We start from the raw sequence: 15,360 nt of genomic DNA on the forward strand, positions 1-15,360 counted from the left end.
CAGCATTTTTCTGCTTTATACAACGTTTGGGATAGAGTCCCGTTACAGTCACACACACACTAGCAAGAACAGGACCAGACATGGCGAGAGACCCGGATTATGGAGCTTTCGTGGACAAGTTTGTGCTTGAACTTACCTCTTCAGCTCATGATCAACCATTGCAGGGCCTCACTGTTGCAGTTAAAGATATGTAAGTCCCTTCGATTCACCTTTTTCTTTGCCTTCATTTCCTAGACAAAGATACTTTAAGTCCTTAGCAAAGAGTAAAGGAAAGCGGTGTCCTTTTATTTATTTTCAAGCTTCTAGGCCAAGTTTCAAATTCGTGGGTTTATGTTTTTGCTAGAGGGGGTGTTTGGGTGTTTGCAAACTTTTATACGAATTGGTTCTTTTTTCTTGTAGTGATTGATGAATTTGTTTTTTGTGAGAATTATGGAAATTGTCACGACCCGAATCCCGGGTCCATGACCGGCAACGCAGGAGCAGTGTCGAAAGGATACCCCACCTACACTAAGCCTCAAAACACACATATCAAAAGAACAAGATATTCAAAAATACGCAGCATTTCATAATCTTGAGAAATATTATATTACTCAAAGTTGATGAAATCAAAGGATAGTTCAAAACTCTTCATCAGTAATTAAAATAAAAATAATAATTCATAATACTCATTACATTGTCAAAATCCAAACTTAATTAAAACAAAGTAATAGTGGAGCGTCTAAGACATCGAATCAAAACAACCTTGAACAATAAGCAAGGCATACCGACCCAAAACTGAAGAAGAAGAAACACTCAACAAAGTCCAACTGCTATCAGAAACTAAGAACCTGAAATAATATTAAGAATGAGGGGTGAATTCAACCAACTCAGTGAGGGAATAATATTTAATATACATTTTAGATATTTTCATATTAATAATTTGTCAGATGATTTATCTTGATATACATATACATATACATACTAAATATATTATCATAACGTAGTAGAATGATATACATATACATATACATATACATATACATATACATACTGAACATATTATCATAACGTAGTGGAATACATGTCAGAGATCAGATGACACCCGAGGGTGACCAGATGACACTCAAAAGTGACCAGATGACACTCGAAGGTGACCACTGTGGGATGATCAGTCGCCACAGGCTGATGCTTCTCTCATCAGCTAGGTATACAAAATACTATGTGCACATAGGCTAACTACTCTTCGTTAGCATGGAGTTACTGACAAGTCCTATATCAAGGCATAATAGATATTCACAAAATCATCAATTAAACATATATCATATCAGATAGAATTTAGCTCGACAAAATACGAGTGCAAATTTCAAGAATAGATGAGTACTCGGAAAACAAAGCAAAATATATAAATATAAATATTCAAGAGATTAACTAATCGTACTCATCATATAATCAACATACATATTTACTTATATTATATGCATATTAAAGATTATCCCACTCACCCGGAAAATATAGAACTAAAGGAACGTCAGACGAAAGACCCGAAAATTCTATTGAGGATCGTTAGGAGAACCTACAACAATATATGAAATATACTCAAAAACAACTCAAACAAAATATCTCAATGCATAAAATAAAACTAAGTTTACTCTCCTAGGTTTAGGGACTAAAATGATAATTATCCAAATAGGGACCAAAATGTAATTTTACCAAAACTGGACCAAACTGTAAATATATAACCATACTGAAATTTCACCCATAAACCATCCTTCATTCTGTCCAGAACGAACTAGGGACCTAAAAGTAATTTTTATAAAGTTTAGGGACTAAAATGTAAATTCCTAAAATTTAGGGACCAAACTAAAAATATTCCAAATCAATTATCAAACTGAGATTTATCATCCTTAACCTCATCATAACACTGTCCAGAATCTCAAAATACCATTAGGGGTCAAATTATAATTTTCCCAAAGTTTAGGGACTAAAATGTAAATTCTTAAGTTTAAGGACCAAACTGGAAATATTCCAAATCAATTATCAAACTGAGATTCATCATCCTTAACCTCATAATAACACTGTCCAGAATCTCAAAATACCATTAGGGGTCAAATTATAATTTTTCCAAAGTTTAGGGACTAAACTGTAATTTCCACAAATTGAGGGACCAAATTGAATTTTCGTCATCTTCAACCTCAAACCCAGAATTGTTCACAGATTACCTACTGTTCTTTCCAGAATTCCAACTCAAAATTCACAATTTACACAAATCATAACTCAACATCACCATCTTTACCAACAATCTCTCAAAATCAACTAATTAATCAATTACCCACAACAATCAACCCTATAACATTCAAATTAATTCATCAATTAACCCAAAACACAAATTTTCAAAACCCTAATATTTATCAAAACATAAATTTAAATTTCAAACAACACATTTATACATTTAACAACCTAAATCTTACCTTTAAAATTATTTATTCTCAATCTCTTCCCTTTCCCTTCTTTTCCCCTCTTTTCTCTTCTTCTTCTTCCTTCTCCCTCTCTTACGTTTGCTCTCAAAAAACCACAGCTCCCTCTTTTGTTCTTTTGTTTTATTTTCTTTCTATTTATATTTATCAACTATTATTCAATTATCACAATACCCCTCATTTAATTATACTTACTCTTTAAGCCACTGAGGGCTTGGTTGCCCTTTCCTACTAATTTTCAAAACATCACAGAAATAGATTTGATATGGAGGGATATGTGACTGGATTTGGTCATCCTGACTGGGCAAGGACTCATTCTGCTGCTACATCAACTGCTCCTGCCGTTTTGGCCGTCTTAAGAGCAGGAGCCACATGTGTTGGTAAAACTGTCATGGATGAAATGGCTTACAGGTGAGAATGTGAAAGCCTTTTCCCTTTCCACTTTTCTTAAACAAGAGCTCATGCCATCATAGGATATGATTAAACAGGATTCATTTGGTGAATATTGGATTATACCCCAATAAAATTACGCAAGATCAACATGTAAAAAACTAGTTATGGAGTTAAGTTCTATGGAGAGTTCACGGATTTTCGTAAGTCCTTGTTGGAAAATAATTTTGAAACTCGTGTTATAACATGACTTTTTACTGCATTAGTGTTTTGAAGATAAATGATGAGCGTTTCGTAACTCTTTAAGTAATCGAAGCGAAGTTGTGGGTTTATTAAAAGTTGCAAGGACTACGAACATATACAGGCTTAGTATAATCATTTTTAAAACTTAAAATCTTATTGAATCCAGTGATTCATCTTAATAGCACGTGTAAATTTAATTCTAAACACAAGAGTTGAGAATTCTAGTTAGCCCCTCATCTTTCGAGAGTCTTGCATCACCTTTAGGAAGGTCAACTGTACTATGAAACCTCCCATAACATTCATTACTTATAAACTACTTTTATTTATTGAGGTTTAGTTGTTGTTGTAAATGAACTCCTTTTTATGAGGCAGTATAGATGGAGAAAATATACATTACGGCACACCTATAAATCCATGTGCTCCCGATCGTGTACCAGGAGGATCTTCAAGTGGGTCTGCCGTTGCGGTTGGTGCAAAAATTGTAGACTTCTCCTTGGGTAAATTCTCCAATCTGAATGATTCTTGATGTATTTTGGTTTGTCGTAAGTAAAGTGAAGTAAAATGTTCTCTCGACAACAGGTACTGACACTGGAGGAAGTGTAAGAGTCCCTGCATCATATTGTGGAATTTTGGGATTTCGACCTTCATATGATGCTGTTCCGAGTGCAGGAGTTGTTCCCTTGGCACAAAGTTTTGATACTGTGGGTAAGAAACAGAGCATGTAATGGTTTCATTTTGAATTTTAATGCAAACAGGAGAGCCAATAAACTAGCCAGCAAGTATTTTGAGCTTCCAATATTCATGACATCATTCTAGACTTTTGAATAATGAGCTGCATAAGACAACTATGCTTTTTAAATAGTACGTTCCGTCTGGCAGTTTTAGATTGTACTTAATTGATAAAAGTTCCATTTTTATGAAACTAGTTGTTGTTTCTAGTTTGTTTGAGGTTGCCCATACAGTTCTTTTGTTTGCGTTTGTTTGTAATAAACTCTAATCTGGTGGTTCGCTGTTTTGACACTAATTTTTCGGCCAGGATGGTTTGCCAGGGACCCTGTGATTCTGAGTCGGGTAGGACATGTTCTACTCCAATCGCCTGTTATGGATCCTATCAAACCTAGTCAAGTTATTATTGCAGAAGATTGTTTCCAGCTTTCAAACATTCCAAATGATCGACTAGGTCAAGTTCTTGTGAAATCAGTGGAGAAGATATATGGAGGTCAGTTAATCTGTAACTATGATACCATTACTACTGTTCAAGCCCTAAAACAGAAGGTATTTGAAGACTCATTTTTAAGTTTTGATTCAAAACATGACTGACAGAATGTCACGTAATAAAGACTAGTTCTGATTCATTGCTTTTGGTGCCCATGATTCATTGCTTTTGGTGCCCATGATTCATTGCTTTTGGTGCCCAAAAGCATTATAGTATTTGCATCCGTTTGTTATCATTTGCTGAGATATCACTTGCTATTTTTGTTTACACAGGCCATATTTTGAAGCACATGGTCCTCGGGGACTATGTCAAGGAAAAAGTTCCTAGTCTGAAACATTTTATGAGTAACGAAATAAAAGAACTGGAGCATAACATTCCATCTTTGGCAGCCCTCTCAAATGCCATGAGATCTCTTGAAAGGTGCAAAAATTCAACGGAATTTTCTTGGAATGGATTTGATCGTTCAACCTGAATGATATACTCTTTGGGGGAAGTGCCATGCGAAACTGTTCCTAATCAATTCCGGACTCCTGAATTTCATTATTATTTGATGTGTAGGTATGAATTCAAGGATAACCATAGTGAATGGATCACTACAGTCAAACCTGAATTGGGTCCTGGAATATCAGAATGGGTATGGAAAGCTATTAGATCAACTGGGGAAAACATTGATGCCTGCCACTCTGTAAAGACTGAATTACACGCTGCCCTTGCAACTCTCCTTCAGGTACCTCTCTCATGTGACTACAAATCATGGATTTATTTAGCCAAGGAAGAAATCATATACTTAGAATCTATTATAGTCTACATTTTATTAGGCTACAAATTATGCTCCTGTTCAGTTATGAGTTCCTTGCACTTGCAGGATTTTGGTATCCTGGCTATCCCTACTGTTCCAGGGCTTCCACCGAAACTGCAAACAGATCCAACAACACTGGAAATCTTCCGTGCTAAGGCTTTTAGCTTGCTGTCCATTGCTGGAGTATCAGGATTCTGCCAGGTAATATATATACTAATGAAATTTTACTTTATATTGTTCTCTATAGAACTTCCGGATTACTTCCTTATGTGGGTTTCATACCAATATACAGGTTAGCATACCGCTAGGGATGTATGACAATCTTCCTGTAGCTGTTTCATTGTTGGCAAAACAAGGTTCAGACGCTTTCCTGCTCAATGTTGTCGAGAGTCTTTATGGTACCCTCAAAGAACAGGTTGAGATCACTGAAAAACAACTTGCTGGCTGAGAATCTAAGAATGTAAGCTTGACCTAACCATCCAAATTAAATTTGGAACAAAAAATGGTGAAATGAACAAAATAATCCTCGCTACAGAGAAACAGAAACACCATCTGGATTTAGTATATAAAAGCAAAAATATAGTTCTATTATGTTCTATTCTATTATATTTTTGTTACTTCTCTTTGTTCTGTTGTGATGAAAAAAAAACACAGTAGTGAGCTCCAACTCTCAAGCAGATAGGTGAGAACGCCACTCTGAGCAAAGTTGGTCAATGCTGGGTTAATTTGAAAGTACAGCATTTTTCAATTTGCTATTCTGTTTAGTTGGCCATTTTAATAGTGTTGACTGAAAATGATGATGATCTGAGAGAAAAGAAAATAATTAAGCATATAACAATATTACACCATAATCATTTATAAATTAATTACTAGATAATCAAGCCTTCCATATTTAAGAGTTGGTCATAATGCTTGCAGATCCAGATATTTCATAACCTGTACACACCAGAGTTGTTTACACTTGAAACATATCTGCACACCAACTTTCTTAGCAGGGCTGACTTCGTACTGTCCTAAGTTGATTGATACTCTGAAGTCCTTCACGCCCTCACCGATGCCTTCTTTCTCAGCTTTTGAATCTTCATCTTTTAGGAATGCATAAATGACTTCAGAGTTGTAGGTTTTTTTTATGGATGCCTTAACATCCGTGTATGTTAATCCTAGGCATTCCAATTTCCAACAAACCATGTGTTTGCTTGTTTTGAACCTTCCGTCCATAGCAGAACACTTCACTGCTATCTCAAAGATTTCAGATCCACCTGTAAAATTTTGTGATTGAATCTTGGGGAGGGTACCCTTTCCTCCATGGCTTCTTCTCTAGAAAACTGATCTATTCAAATTTTCATTTCTTGAGACCATGGGAAGGTGTGTAAACAAAAAATGACATGAAAGCTAAAATCTGAACACAGATTCTTCTACAGGGAGAGCAAAGAAAACTCTTAACCGTTTTTTTAGAAGTTTACAGGCAAAACACTTCATAATTGGGGATAGACATTATGACACGTGAATCAATGAAGCATCATAATGCAGATAATTTTGATACATGAATCTTCTTAGCAGCTGTACTATTTAGCAGCTATAAGGTTCTTTTTTGTCTCGCTCTACCATGTATTGGTAAGCTTTTTTCCATGATTTACAGCGAAGGAATATGGTCTAACCTCAGGATTAAACTTATAGCAGCTCAAGAAATATTTAGACACAAATTTAATGCAGATATTCAAATAGATTTCCCCCAAGACTGGAGTGATTCACTTTTACAGTACATAAAGCGAAATCAGATAGATCAATTAGGTCCATTTGGTTATTGAAAGCGTGGTCATTGTACCTTATGCAACTGACAGATGGAATCTCCAACTTGTATGATCAAATCATTTGCAGCTTTCATGCGAACGGTCCTGCAGACTAAAAAATACCAGTTATGGTTGCATAAGAAAATTTTAGCAGACTGCAGTTTTAATTTGTAGAGCATGTATACTTTAATACTTGCATGGAGAGGGTAAGAGGGATTACCAGTTCTGATTTCGTCTTTCAAGTGATTCGGCAACCATATTCGCATTAGCTGGAAGAATAACACACTTGATATGCCTTCTACCAGATAGAATAACATTTCCACTGTCAAGACTTATACTTCCTGTGGTAGCCATATTATGTTTAGTTTAATTACAAGTGAAACAAATTTGCGAATTCCACAAACATCTGGTTAGTTTATTAGTTAAAGCTGGGAATTGCAGGAGGAAATGAAGTACACAGACCCTATAGACATCTGAAGCTTTATAAAAGCTGTCCAAGAAAAAATAGTAACAAGTTCCAATGCAGGCTTCGATCAAGTAAAACAATGCACATCGCCAGTACGAATTTATGAACAGAACTGCTACGGTTCCCAACACCACAATTACGTAAAATATTCCAAAGCGTACATGGATAATAAATTAAAAGCACAATAATTACTATTTTATTTTTATATTCATCTAGTTTAATGGGCAACCGAACTTTAATCTAGGCATAGTCTCCAGTCGACCCTCAACTAAGTTTTAAAATAATGATGATAATTTTTTTTAAATTAACTTGATTTAATAATTAATTTAATTCAATTTTAATAAAAAATTTAAATATAATCCAACAATGAGATAAAATGTTATGGTTTTTTTAAGCAACGACTCAGATTTAGTATGAATCAATTTTTTTTTAAAATCTAAAGTTGTTTGTCAATTTATAAATACATTTGCGAGGTAATTTATGTTATCTGTCTGTGACAAATTTTCAACTAGATATAACAGATTTACTTAAAATTATTCATTATTGCATGATTTCAACTAGATATAACAGATTTACTTAAAATTATCCATTATTGCATGCTTGACTGCATCACCAAAACCACTTATTAGTCATTTAAGTAACTAGCCTCGGGTTCGAATATTTGTGAATACAGCAAACTTTCTTCGGAAAGGTCCCCATCTTGACGCATTATAGAATCTCAAAGAATAAGTCCTCGGAAATAGCCTGAGGATACCTTGAAGAACCAATATATATATATAAGAAGAGCAAGGTGGTCAATTATTATTTGCAGAGTTAAAAGCAGAAGTATAGAGAATTAGCAATTGCAGCCACCGTTCCTAAGCTGAATCCACCTATTGGATGATGGTTGCAATCCTACTCAGGACGCCAATTTTGATTCAAATGGCACTCTTCTTCCAAGTTCTCACTACACTAACCACCCTTTCATGCTAAATATAAAATTAAACAATTTTCACCACTAAAGTCAAGTTATTCTCCTTCTTTTCTCTGTGGACTTGGCTGCATGCTTTTGCTGATGCATTTTCCTGTTTGTTTTTTTTTTATATATATATATACTTTAAAGACTTAGAAAGTTAATTTTCTAATAACCAAGACAAAATAATTTGAAGATACAAATTAAAAAGGAAAAAATTTGAGGCCCGACACATATCACTATTTACTAAAACAGTATAATTACTTTCTTTCCTTTCTAATAAAAAAACAATTATTTTGTTTTTAGAGCAATTTGATCTTTTTGACAGGACCATAAGTCATTATGCTATTGATTGGAGACAATTCGATTTTTAACATTTCATAATTACAACATAGAGACTATATTACTTTTAAGAACAAGATTTATTACGAGGTTGATTAAGGTTAATTCTGTGTTTTTATATTTCAAAAGCATAGTGTAAAGATCTTCATACTTTTAAGAACATTAGAAATAATACTTACAACAAGGGGTATTTGTGTATTTTTATTCTGGTATTTTTGTAATTAATAGTTGAACCGTGGATGATTTGGTATTTTCAACAATTAAGATATTAATTAATAGTTGAACTCTGATAGTTTTTTTTTTCTTCCACTCACTCTTTTTTCGCTTTTTCCTTGCAAAAATTTAAAAAATATTTTTTATTTTTTATTTAATTTAGTTTTTTTTAATTTTATTTCTTTATATTTAATTTTAAAATATTTTTATATTAAATTTAGTTGTTATTTTTTTTAATGTTACTTCATTATTTTAGAGTTTTTTTATTTAATTTTTTTATTTAATTTTTTTAATTTTTTATTAATTTTTTAAATTTTTTTATGGGATTGGTCTCGCACTCATAACTAGCGTGCCTAGTTTGAGAGTTAATAATAATTGATTTTAGTTTTTTTTTCATGTTTTGTAATTATTTTTTTAATTTTATTTTTTAATATTTAATTTATAAAAAATTAATTTTTAATTTTTATCTACAATATTATCACAATTTAATTTTTTTTTAATATTATCACGATTGGGATAGAGTCCCGTTACAGACACACACACGCTAGCTAGAACAGGACTGGACATGGAAAGAGACCCGGATTATGGAGCTTTCATGGACAAATTTGTGCTTGAACCTACCTCTTCAGCTCATGATCAACCATTGCATGGCCTCACTTTTGCAGTTAAAGATATGTAAGTCCCTTCAATTCACCTTTTTCTTTGCCTTCATTTCCTAGACAAAGATACTTTCAGTGTCTTACGTTTATGAAAACTTCTTAGAAAAGTGTATAGGAAAGGGGTGTCTTTTTATTATTTTCAAGCTTCCAGGCCAAGTTTCCAGTTCTTGGTTTTGGCTTTATGTTTTTTGCTAGTGGGGGTGTTTGTGTGTTTGCAAACTTTTATATGAATTGGTTCTTTTTTCTTGTAGTGATTGATGAATTTGTTTTTTGTGAGTTGAATTATGGAAATAGATTTGATGTGGAGGGATATGTGACTGGATTTGGTAATCCTGACTGGGCAAGCACTCATTCTGCTGCTACCTCGACTGCTCCTGCTGTTTTAGCCGTCTTAAGAGGAGGAGCCACCTGTGTTGGTAAAACTGTCATGGATGAAATGGCTTACAGGTGAGAATGTGAAAGCCTTTTCCCTTTCCACTTTTCTTAAACAAGAGCTCATGCCATCATAGGATATGATTAAACAGGATTCATTTGGTGAATATTGGATTATACCCCAATAAAATTACGCAAGATCAACATGTAAAAAACTAGTTATGGAGTTAAGTTCTATGGAGAGTTCACGAATATTCGTAAGGCCTTGTTGGAAAATAATTTTGAAACTTGTGTTAGAACATGAACTCAATTTTTTACTGCATTAGTGTTTTGAAGATTAATGATGGGGGTTTCATAACTTTAAGTAATTGAAGCGAAGTTGTGGGTTTATTAAAAGTTGCAAGGACTATGAACATATACAGGGGAGATCTTGTAAGGTTCTCAATGTGAATAAGAAGTGAAAAACACTCTGTAAACTTTCCTCTTCCAATTAATGCACTTTTGTGATTAGTTTTTGTGTGTGTTTATTCCAACAAAGTAGTATTAGAGCAGAGAATCTTGGATGAAATAATATGAAACTGAATCAGATTGCATCATACAAAGGACTTCAAGCTCTCCATCTAAGAGTTTGAAGGTGAAATTTCTTCACTTTATCAACACCTGTACAGGTGTTTTGAAGAATGTCCCGAACATGCTTAGAATTGGTTACATTGGCAACCTTCTCAAACATATTATCATCCAAACCCTGGTGGATGAGTGTAGGTCCCTGCTGGCCTTTCTTTCTTGATCTCTGCTAGGTATCCACATCTTCTGGCTTTACATAGCATCTCTCCATAATTCCCAGCATCTTGGAATCCTGATAGTGCTTTCAGACATGGCCTAACAAATTGAAATGGAACTAAAACACTTGCCATTTCAGATTTACCAGTAACTACAAAGCTTTGATACCACTTTCTTGGAAATGAACACACACTTGCTACTCACAAAACTGTATTAATTGGAAGAGGAACTTTTACAGAGCATTTTTTTAGAGAGTGAATACAATAATTGCGTTAAGCATTTTTAATCTTTAAAATTCCAACACAAGGTATGCCCTCAAGTTTTCAATCATAGAGTGAAGCAATCTCAGGCCCAGTGATTCTTGGATTCCAATTTTAGTCTTTTTATGCCAGTGGCATCTAAATTGCATCTATGTACACTGGTTGTTGTAAGAAAAAATCAACTGTTTTTATATGGACTACAACATTTATGTTGAACTTCACTGGTCTTTTGCTGAAAATTTTACTAGCAAGCAAAATTAGCTCTTTTGATATCTGTTATTGTTACTCTTACTATTTCTAAAACCTGAACTTTATAGACATAGTTGAATTAGTCTTTTAGATGGCAGTGTTCATGTGATATCCCAGTTAAAACAGATTATTAGTTGGATAATTAGGCTATCTAACTGGTGTATTCTGCCATGCTAGTGCAGCAGTTATTGACCAGTTAGTTCCTAGGTTAGTGACATTGGTGGCCTTGTGGTAACCACCAACAGATGGCATTGACATGCCAGTCACGTTCAACTTCAATTTCATAGTAATTAAAACCATCTGAAAATGAATCCTTGTAATAGTTTTTGCTGCATTTGAGCATGCTCTTTCTTTGAAATGAATTTATTTGCTCTGCTGGGTGAAAATGCTTAGTATAATCATTTTTAGAACTTGCCATCATATTGAAACCCGTGATTCATCTTAATAGCACATGTAAATTTAAATATAAACAAAAGAGTTGAGAATTGTAGTTAGCCTCTCATCTTTCGAGAGTCTTGCAGCACCTTTTAGAAGGTCAAATGTACTATGAAACCTCACATAACATTCGTTACTTATAAACCACTTCTTCTTTTTTATTGAGGTTTAGTTGTTGTTGTTGTATGAACTCCTTTTCATGAGGCAGTATAAATGGAGAAAATATGCATTACGGCACACCTACCAATCCATGTGCTCCTGATTGTGTACCCGGAGGATCTTCAAGTGGGTCTGCCGTTGCGGTTGGTGCAAAAATTGTAGACTTCTCCATGGGTAAATACTGCAATCTGAATGATTCCTTATGTATTTTGGTTTGTTGTAAGTAAAGTGAAGTAAAATGTTCTCTCTACAACAGGAACAGACACTGGAGGAAGTGTAAGAGTCCCTGCATCATATTGTGGAATTTTGGGGTTTCGACCTTCACACAATGCTGTTCCGAGTGCAGGAGTTATTCCCATGGCACAGAGTTTTGATACTGTGGGTAAGAAACTGGGTAGTGAAGGATTCATTTTGAATTTGATTGCAAACAAGTGAACCAATAAACTAACCAGCAAATATACCTGTAAGGTTTTCCCTGACAAATGTGTTGCAAACTATTTTGAGCTTTCAATATTCATGACAACATTCTAGACTTTTGAATAATGGGTTGCATTAAGACAACTATGCATTTTAAATAATACGTTCCATCTGAACGTTTTAAATTTTACTTGATTAATAAATGTCTCATCCCCAGCAAACTACTTCTTTCTAGCTTGTTTGAAGTTGCCCATACTGTTCTTTTGTCCGCATTTGTTTGTAATAAACTCTTATGAAATATAAACTCTTAGTTGTTTAACATTTTTAGAGCTTTATCATTTTCGTCATCCTCTAATCTGGTGGTTCACTGTTTTGACACTAATTTTTCGACCAGGATGGTTTGCCAGGGACCCTGTGATATTCTGAGTCGGGTAGGACGTATTCTACTCCAATCGCCTGTTATGGATCCAATCAAACCTAGTCAAGTTATTATTGCAGAAGATTGTTTCCAGCTTTCAAACATTCCAAATGATCGACTAGGTCAAGTTCTTGTGAAATCAGTGGAGAAGATATATGGAGGTCAGTTAGTCTGTAATTATGATACCATTACTACTGTTCAAGCCCGAAACCAGAAGTTTTGAAATAACTGTTCTAAGTTCTAAAGTATTTGAAGACTCATTTTTAAGTTTTGATTCAAAACATGACTGATGGAATATCACGTAATAAAGATTGGTTCTGATTCATTGCTTTTAGTGCCCAGGAGCATTATAGTATTTGCATCCGTTTGTTATCATTTGCTGAGATATCACTTCTTGTTTTTGTTTACACAGGCCATGTTGTGAAGCATACAGTCCTCGGGGACTATGTCAAGGAAAACGTTCCAAGTCTGAAACATTTTATGAGTAAAGAAATAAAAGAACAAGAGTATAACATTCCATCTTTGGCAGCCCTCTCAAATGCCATGAGGTCACTTCAAAGGTGCAAAAAGTTCAACAGAATTTTCTTGGAATGGATTTGATCAATCAACCTGAATGATATACTCTTTGGGGGAAGTGCCATACGAAGTTGTTCCTAATCAATTCCGGACTCCTGAATTTCATTATTATTTCATTTATAGGTATGAATTCAAGGATAACCATGGTGAATGGATCACTTCAGTCAAACCTGAATTGGGTCCAGGAATATCAGAAAGGGTATGGGAAGCTGTTAGAACAACTGGGGATAACGTTGATGCCTGCCACTCTGTAAAGACTGAATTACACGCTGCCCTTGCAACTCTTCTTCAGGTACCTCTCTCAAGTGACTACAAAACATGGATTTATTTAGCCAAGGAAGAAATCATATACTTAGAATCTATTATAGTCTACATTTTATTAGGCTACAAATTATGCTCCTGTTCAGTTATGAGTTCCTTGCACTTGCAGGATTTTGGTATCCTGGCTATCCCTACTGTTCCAGGGCTTCCACCGAAACTGCAAACAGATCCAACAACACTGGAAATCTTCCGTGCTAAAGCTTTTAGCTTGTTGTCCATTGCGGGAGTATCAGGATTCTGCCAGGTCCTATATACTACTGAAATTTTACCTGTTATTGTTCTCTTTAGAACTTCGGATTATTTCCTTATGTGGGTTTCATACCAATATACAGGTTAGCATACCGCTAGGGATGCATGACAATCTTCCTGTAGCTGTTTCATTGTTGGCAAAACATGGTTCAGACGCTTTCCTGCTCAATGTTGTCGAGAGTCTTTATGGTACCCTCAAAGAACAGGTTGAGATCACTGAAAAATAACTTGCTGACTGAGAATCTAAGAATGTAAGCTTAACCTAACGATCAAAATGTGTTAAATTTGGAACAAAAATTGGTGCAATGACTAAAAAAGTCCTCGCTGCAGAGAAACACCTTCTGTATTTAGTATAAGAAGCAAAAAATATATTTCTGTTCTGTTCTATTCTATTCTATTTTTTGTTACTTTTCTTTGTCCTGTTCTAATGAAAAAAACACGGTAGTGAGCTGCAACTCCCAAGCAGATAGGTAATAATACATGCACATTCAGATATTTCATAACTTGTACACGCCAGAGTTGTTAACACCAGAAACAAATGAACAAAATAAAAAACTAAAAACAGGTTTTACAAAAGCGGTGTGTGCTCTAGCTGGTGATGAAACATATCTTCACACCAGCTTTCTTAGCAGGGCTGACTCCGTATTGTCCCAAGGTTGAGTGATTCTCCGAAGCCCTTCACGCCCTCACAGTTCCTTCTTTCTCAGCTTTTGAATCTTCATCTTTTAGGGAAGCACGAATGACTCTAAGTATACCAAATCGAATATTAAGAGCAGAAGGTTATTGAATATGGGAATTAATTTATCATTTAGAAGAGATAAATTCTTCTGAAGATAAATTATTTATTAGTTTCCATGACGTAAGGCTGCTAACCTCTCTATCTTGATCATTTTTGGTCCCTCCCTCCCTATCTCTTTTTTCTCCAAGATTGACCTTAAATTAATATTTCATTAAATTCATAAGATAATACACTGATAAACAAACACATGGATACTGTTTATATATAAATTAATAATTTTTTTATAAATCAAAATTATATTTATACATAAATCAATGAGGAAACCTTTGTAAAATATGACTCCCTTGCTACTTTCTTTTTCTTTAAAATTATTACTTGTTTACTTAGAAATTAATATCTCTTTGAACCTTCTCTCAAACTTTTCTTAGTGTATTAATAAATCTTGGTGTAGTGTTCTCGTGTTATAAGAGGAAATTATGCAATGTGATAGTTCCTTTAAGTGCATCTTTGAACGAGAGAGGCTCTGGTACAAGACTTGAACTTCATTTTCTTTATCATTTACCTTGATGTTCTCAATAATTAATTATAAATTAATAAAGTATTAAGTTATTAATTAAATAATATCTGAATTAATTAATAAGTTTTCTTGGTTTCAATGGTATTAATTTATGGAAGTTTAATGTCATGCTCAAATTGGCTATTGATTCGGAAAAAAAAATATGAGTTATTGATCTATCTTGTTAATTATTTTTTTTCTTGATATTAACCTGGCTGATTTTGAAAATATAAAGAGGTAAAAGGACAAAATATCCTATTAATTTGAAACGATTCAGCGAAATAAACATTGAATAATTTCATACGT

General features: G+C 34.2%; 2 protein-coding genes across 3 annotated transcripts; both read left to right on the forward strand.

Moving 5' to 3' along the window:
• The first annotated feature begins 16 nt into the window (after nucleotides 1-16).
• Nucleotides 17-5,849, forward strand: LOC105125016 (amidase 1-like). Of its 2 annotated transcripts, XM_011025284.1 has the most exons (9): nucleotides 17-190; nucleotides 2,712-2,864; nucleotides 3,459-3,583; nucleotides 3,666-3,791; nucleotides 4,123-4,305; nucleotides 4,575-4,722; nucleotides 4,861-5,029; nucleotides 5,168-5,302; nucleotides 5,394-5,849. In XM_011025284.1, the coding sequence occupies exons 1-9, from the start codon at nucleotides 81-83 to the stop codon at nucleotides 5,547-5,549; spliced, it is 1,305 nt and encodes a 434-aa protein (XP_011023586.1). In that variant the 5' UTR covers nucleotides 17-80; the 3' UTR covers nucleotides 5,550-5,849. The 2 variants fall into 2 exon arrangements, with proteins under 2 accessions (XP_011023586.1, XP_011023587.1); XM_011025285.1 differs by lacking the exon at nucleotides 17-190 and having other exon boundaries at nucleotides 2,761-2,864; nucleotides 3,464-3,583.
• A 3,528-nt stretch (nucleotides 5,850-9,377) lies between these two features.
• LOC105125015 (amidase 1-like) lies at nucleotides 9,378-14,151 on the forward strand. Its single transcript, XM_011025282.1, is given in 10 exon segments — nucleotides 9,378-9,539; nucleotides 9,818-9,970; nucleotides 11,828-11,952; nucleotides 12,035-12,160; nucleotides 12,590-12,612; nucleotides 12,615-12,774; nucleotides 13,026-13,173; nucleotides 13,313-13,481; nucleotides 13,620-13,754; nucleotides 13,843-14,151. Coding segments are annotated over 10 exon segments (1,293 nt in total). The 5' UTR covers nucleotides 9,378-9,429; the 3' UTR covers nucleotides 13,987-14,151.
• Nucleotides 14,152-15,360: the final 1,209 nt, after the last annotated feature.

This window comes from Populus euphratica, unplaced genomic scaffold (genome assembly GCF_000495115.2).
Source record: "Populus euphratica unplaced genomic scaffold, PopEup_1.0 scaffold28.1, whole genome shotgun sequence".
Taxonomy (NCBI): Eukaryota; Viridiplantae; Streptophyta; class Magnoliopsida; order Malpighiales; family Salicaceae; genus Populus; species Populus euphratica.

What these genes read in the sequence shown, in the direction of transcription:
- LOC105125016 (XM_011025284.1), top strand. Translation starts at nt 81, where the DNA reads ATGGCGAGAGACCCGGATTATGGAGCTTTCGTGGACAAGTTTGTGCTT. An exon ending in ACTGTTGCAGTTAAAGATAT is followed by an intron (nt 191 to 2,711) that starts GTAAGTCCCTTC and finishes TCACAGAAATAG; the next exon opens with ATTTGATATGGAGGGATATG. An exon ending in ACAAAGTTTTGATACTGTGG is followed by an intron (nt 3,792 to 4,122) that starts GTAAGAAACAGA and finishes TTTTTCGGCCAG; the next exon opens with GATGGTTTGCCAGGGACCCT.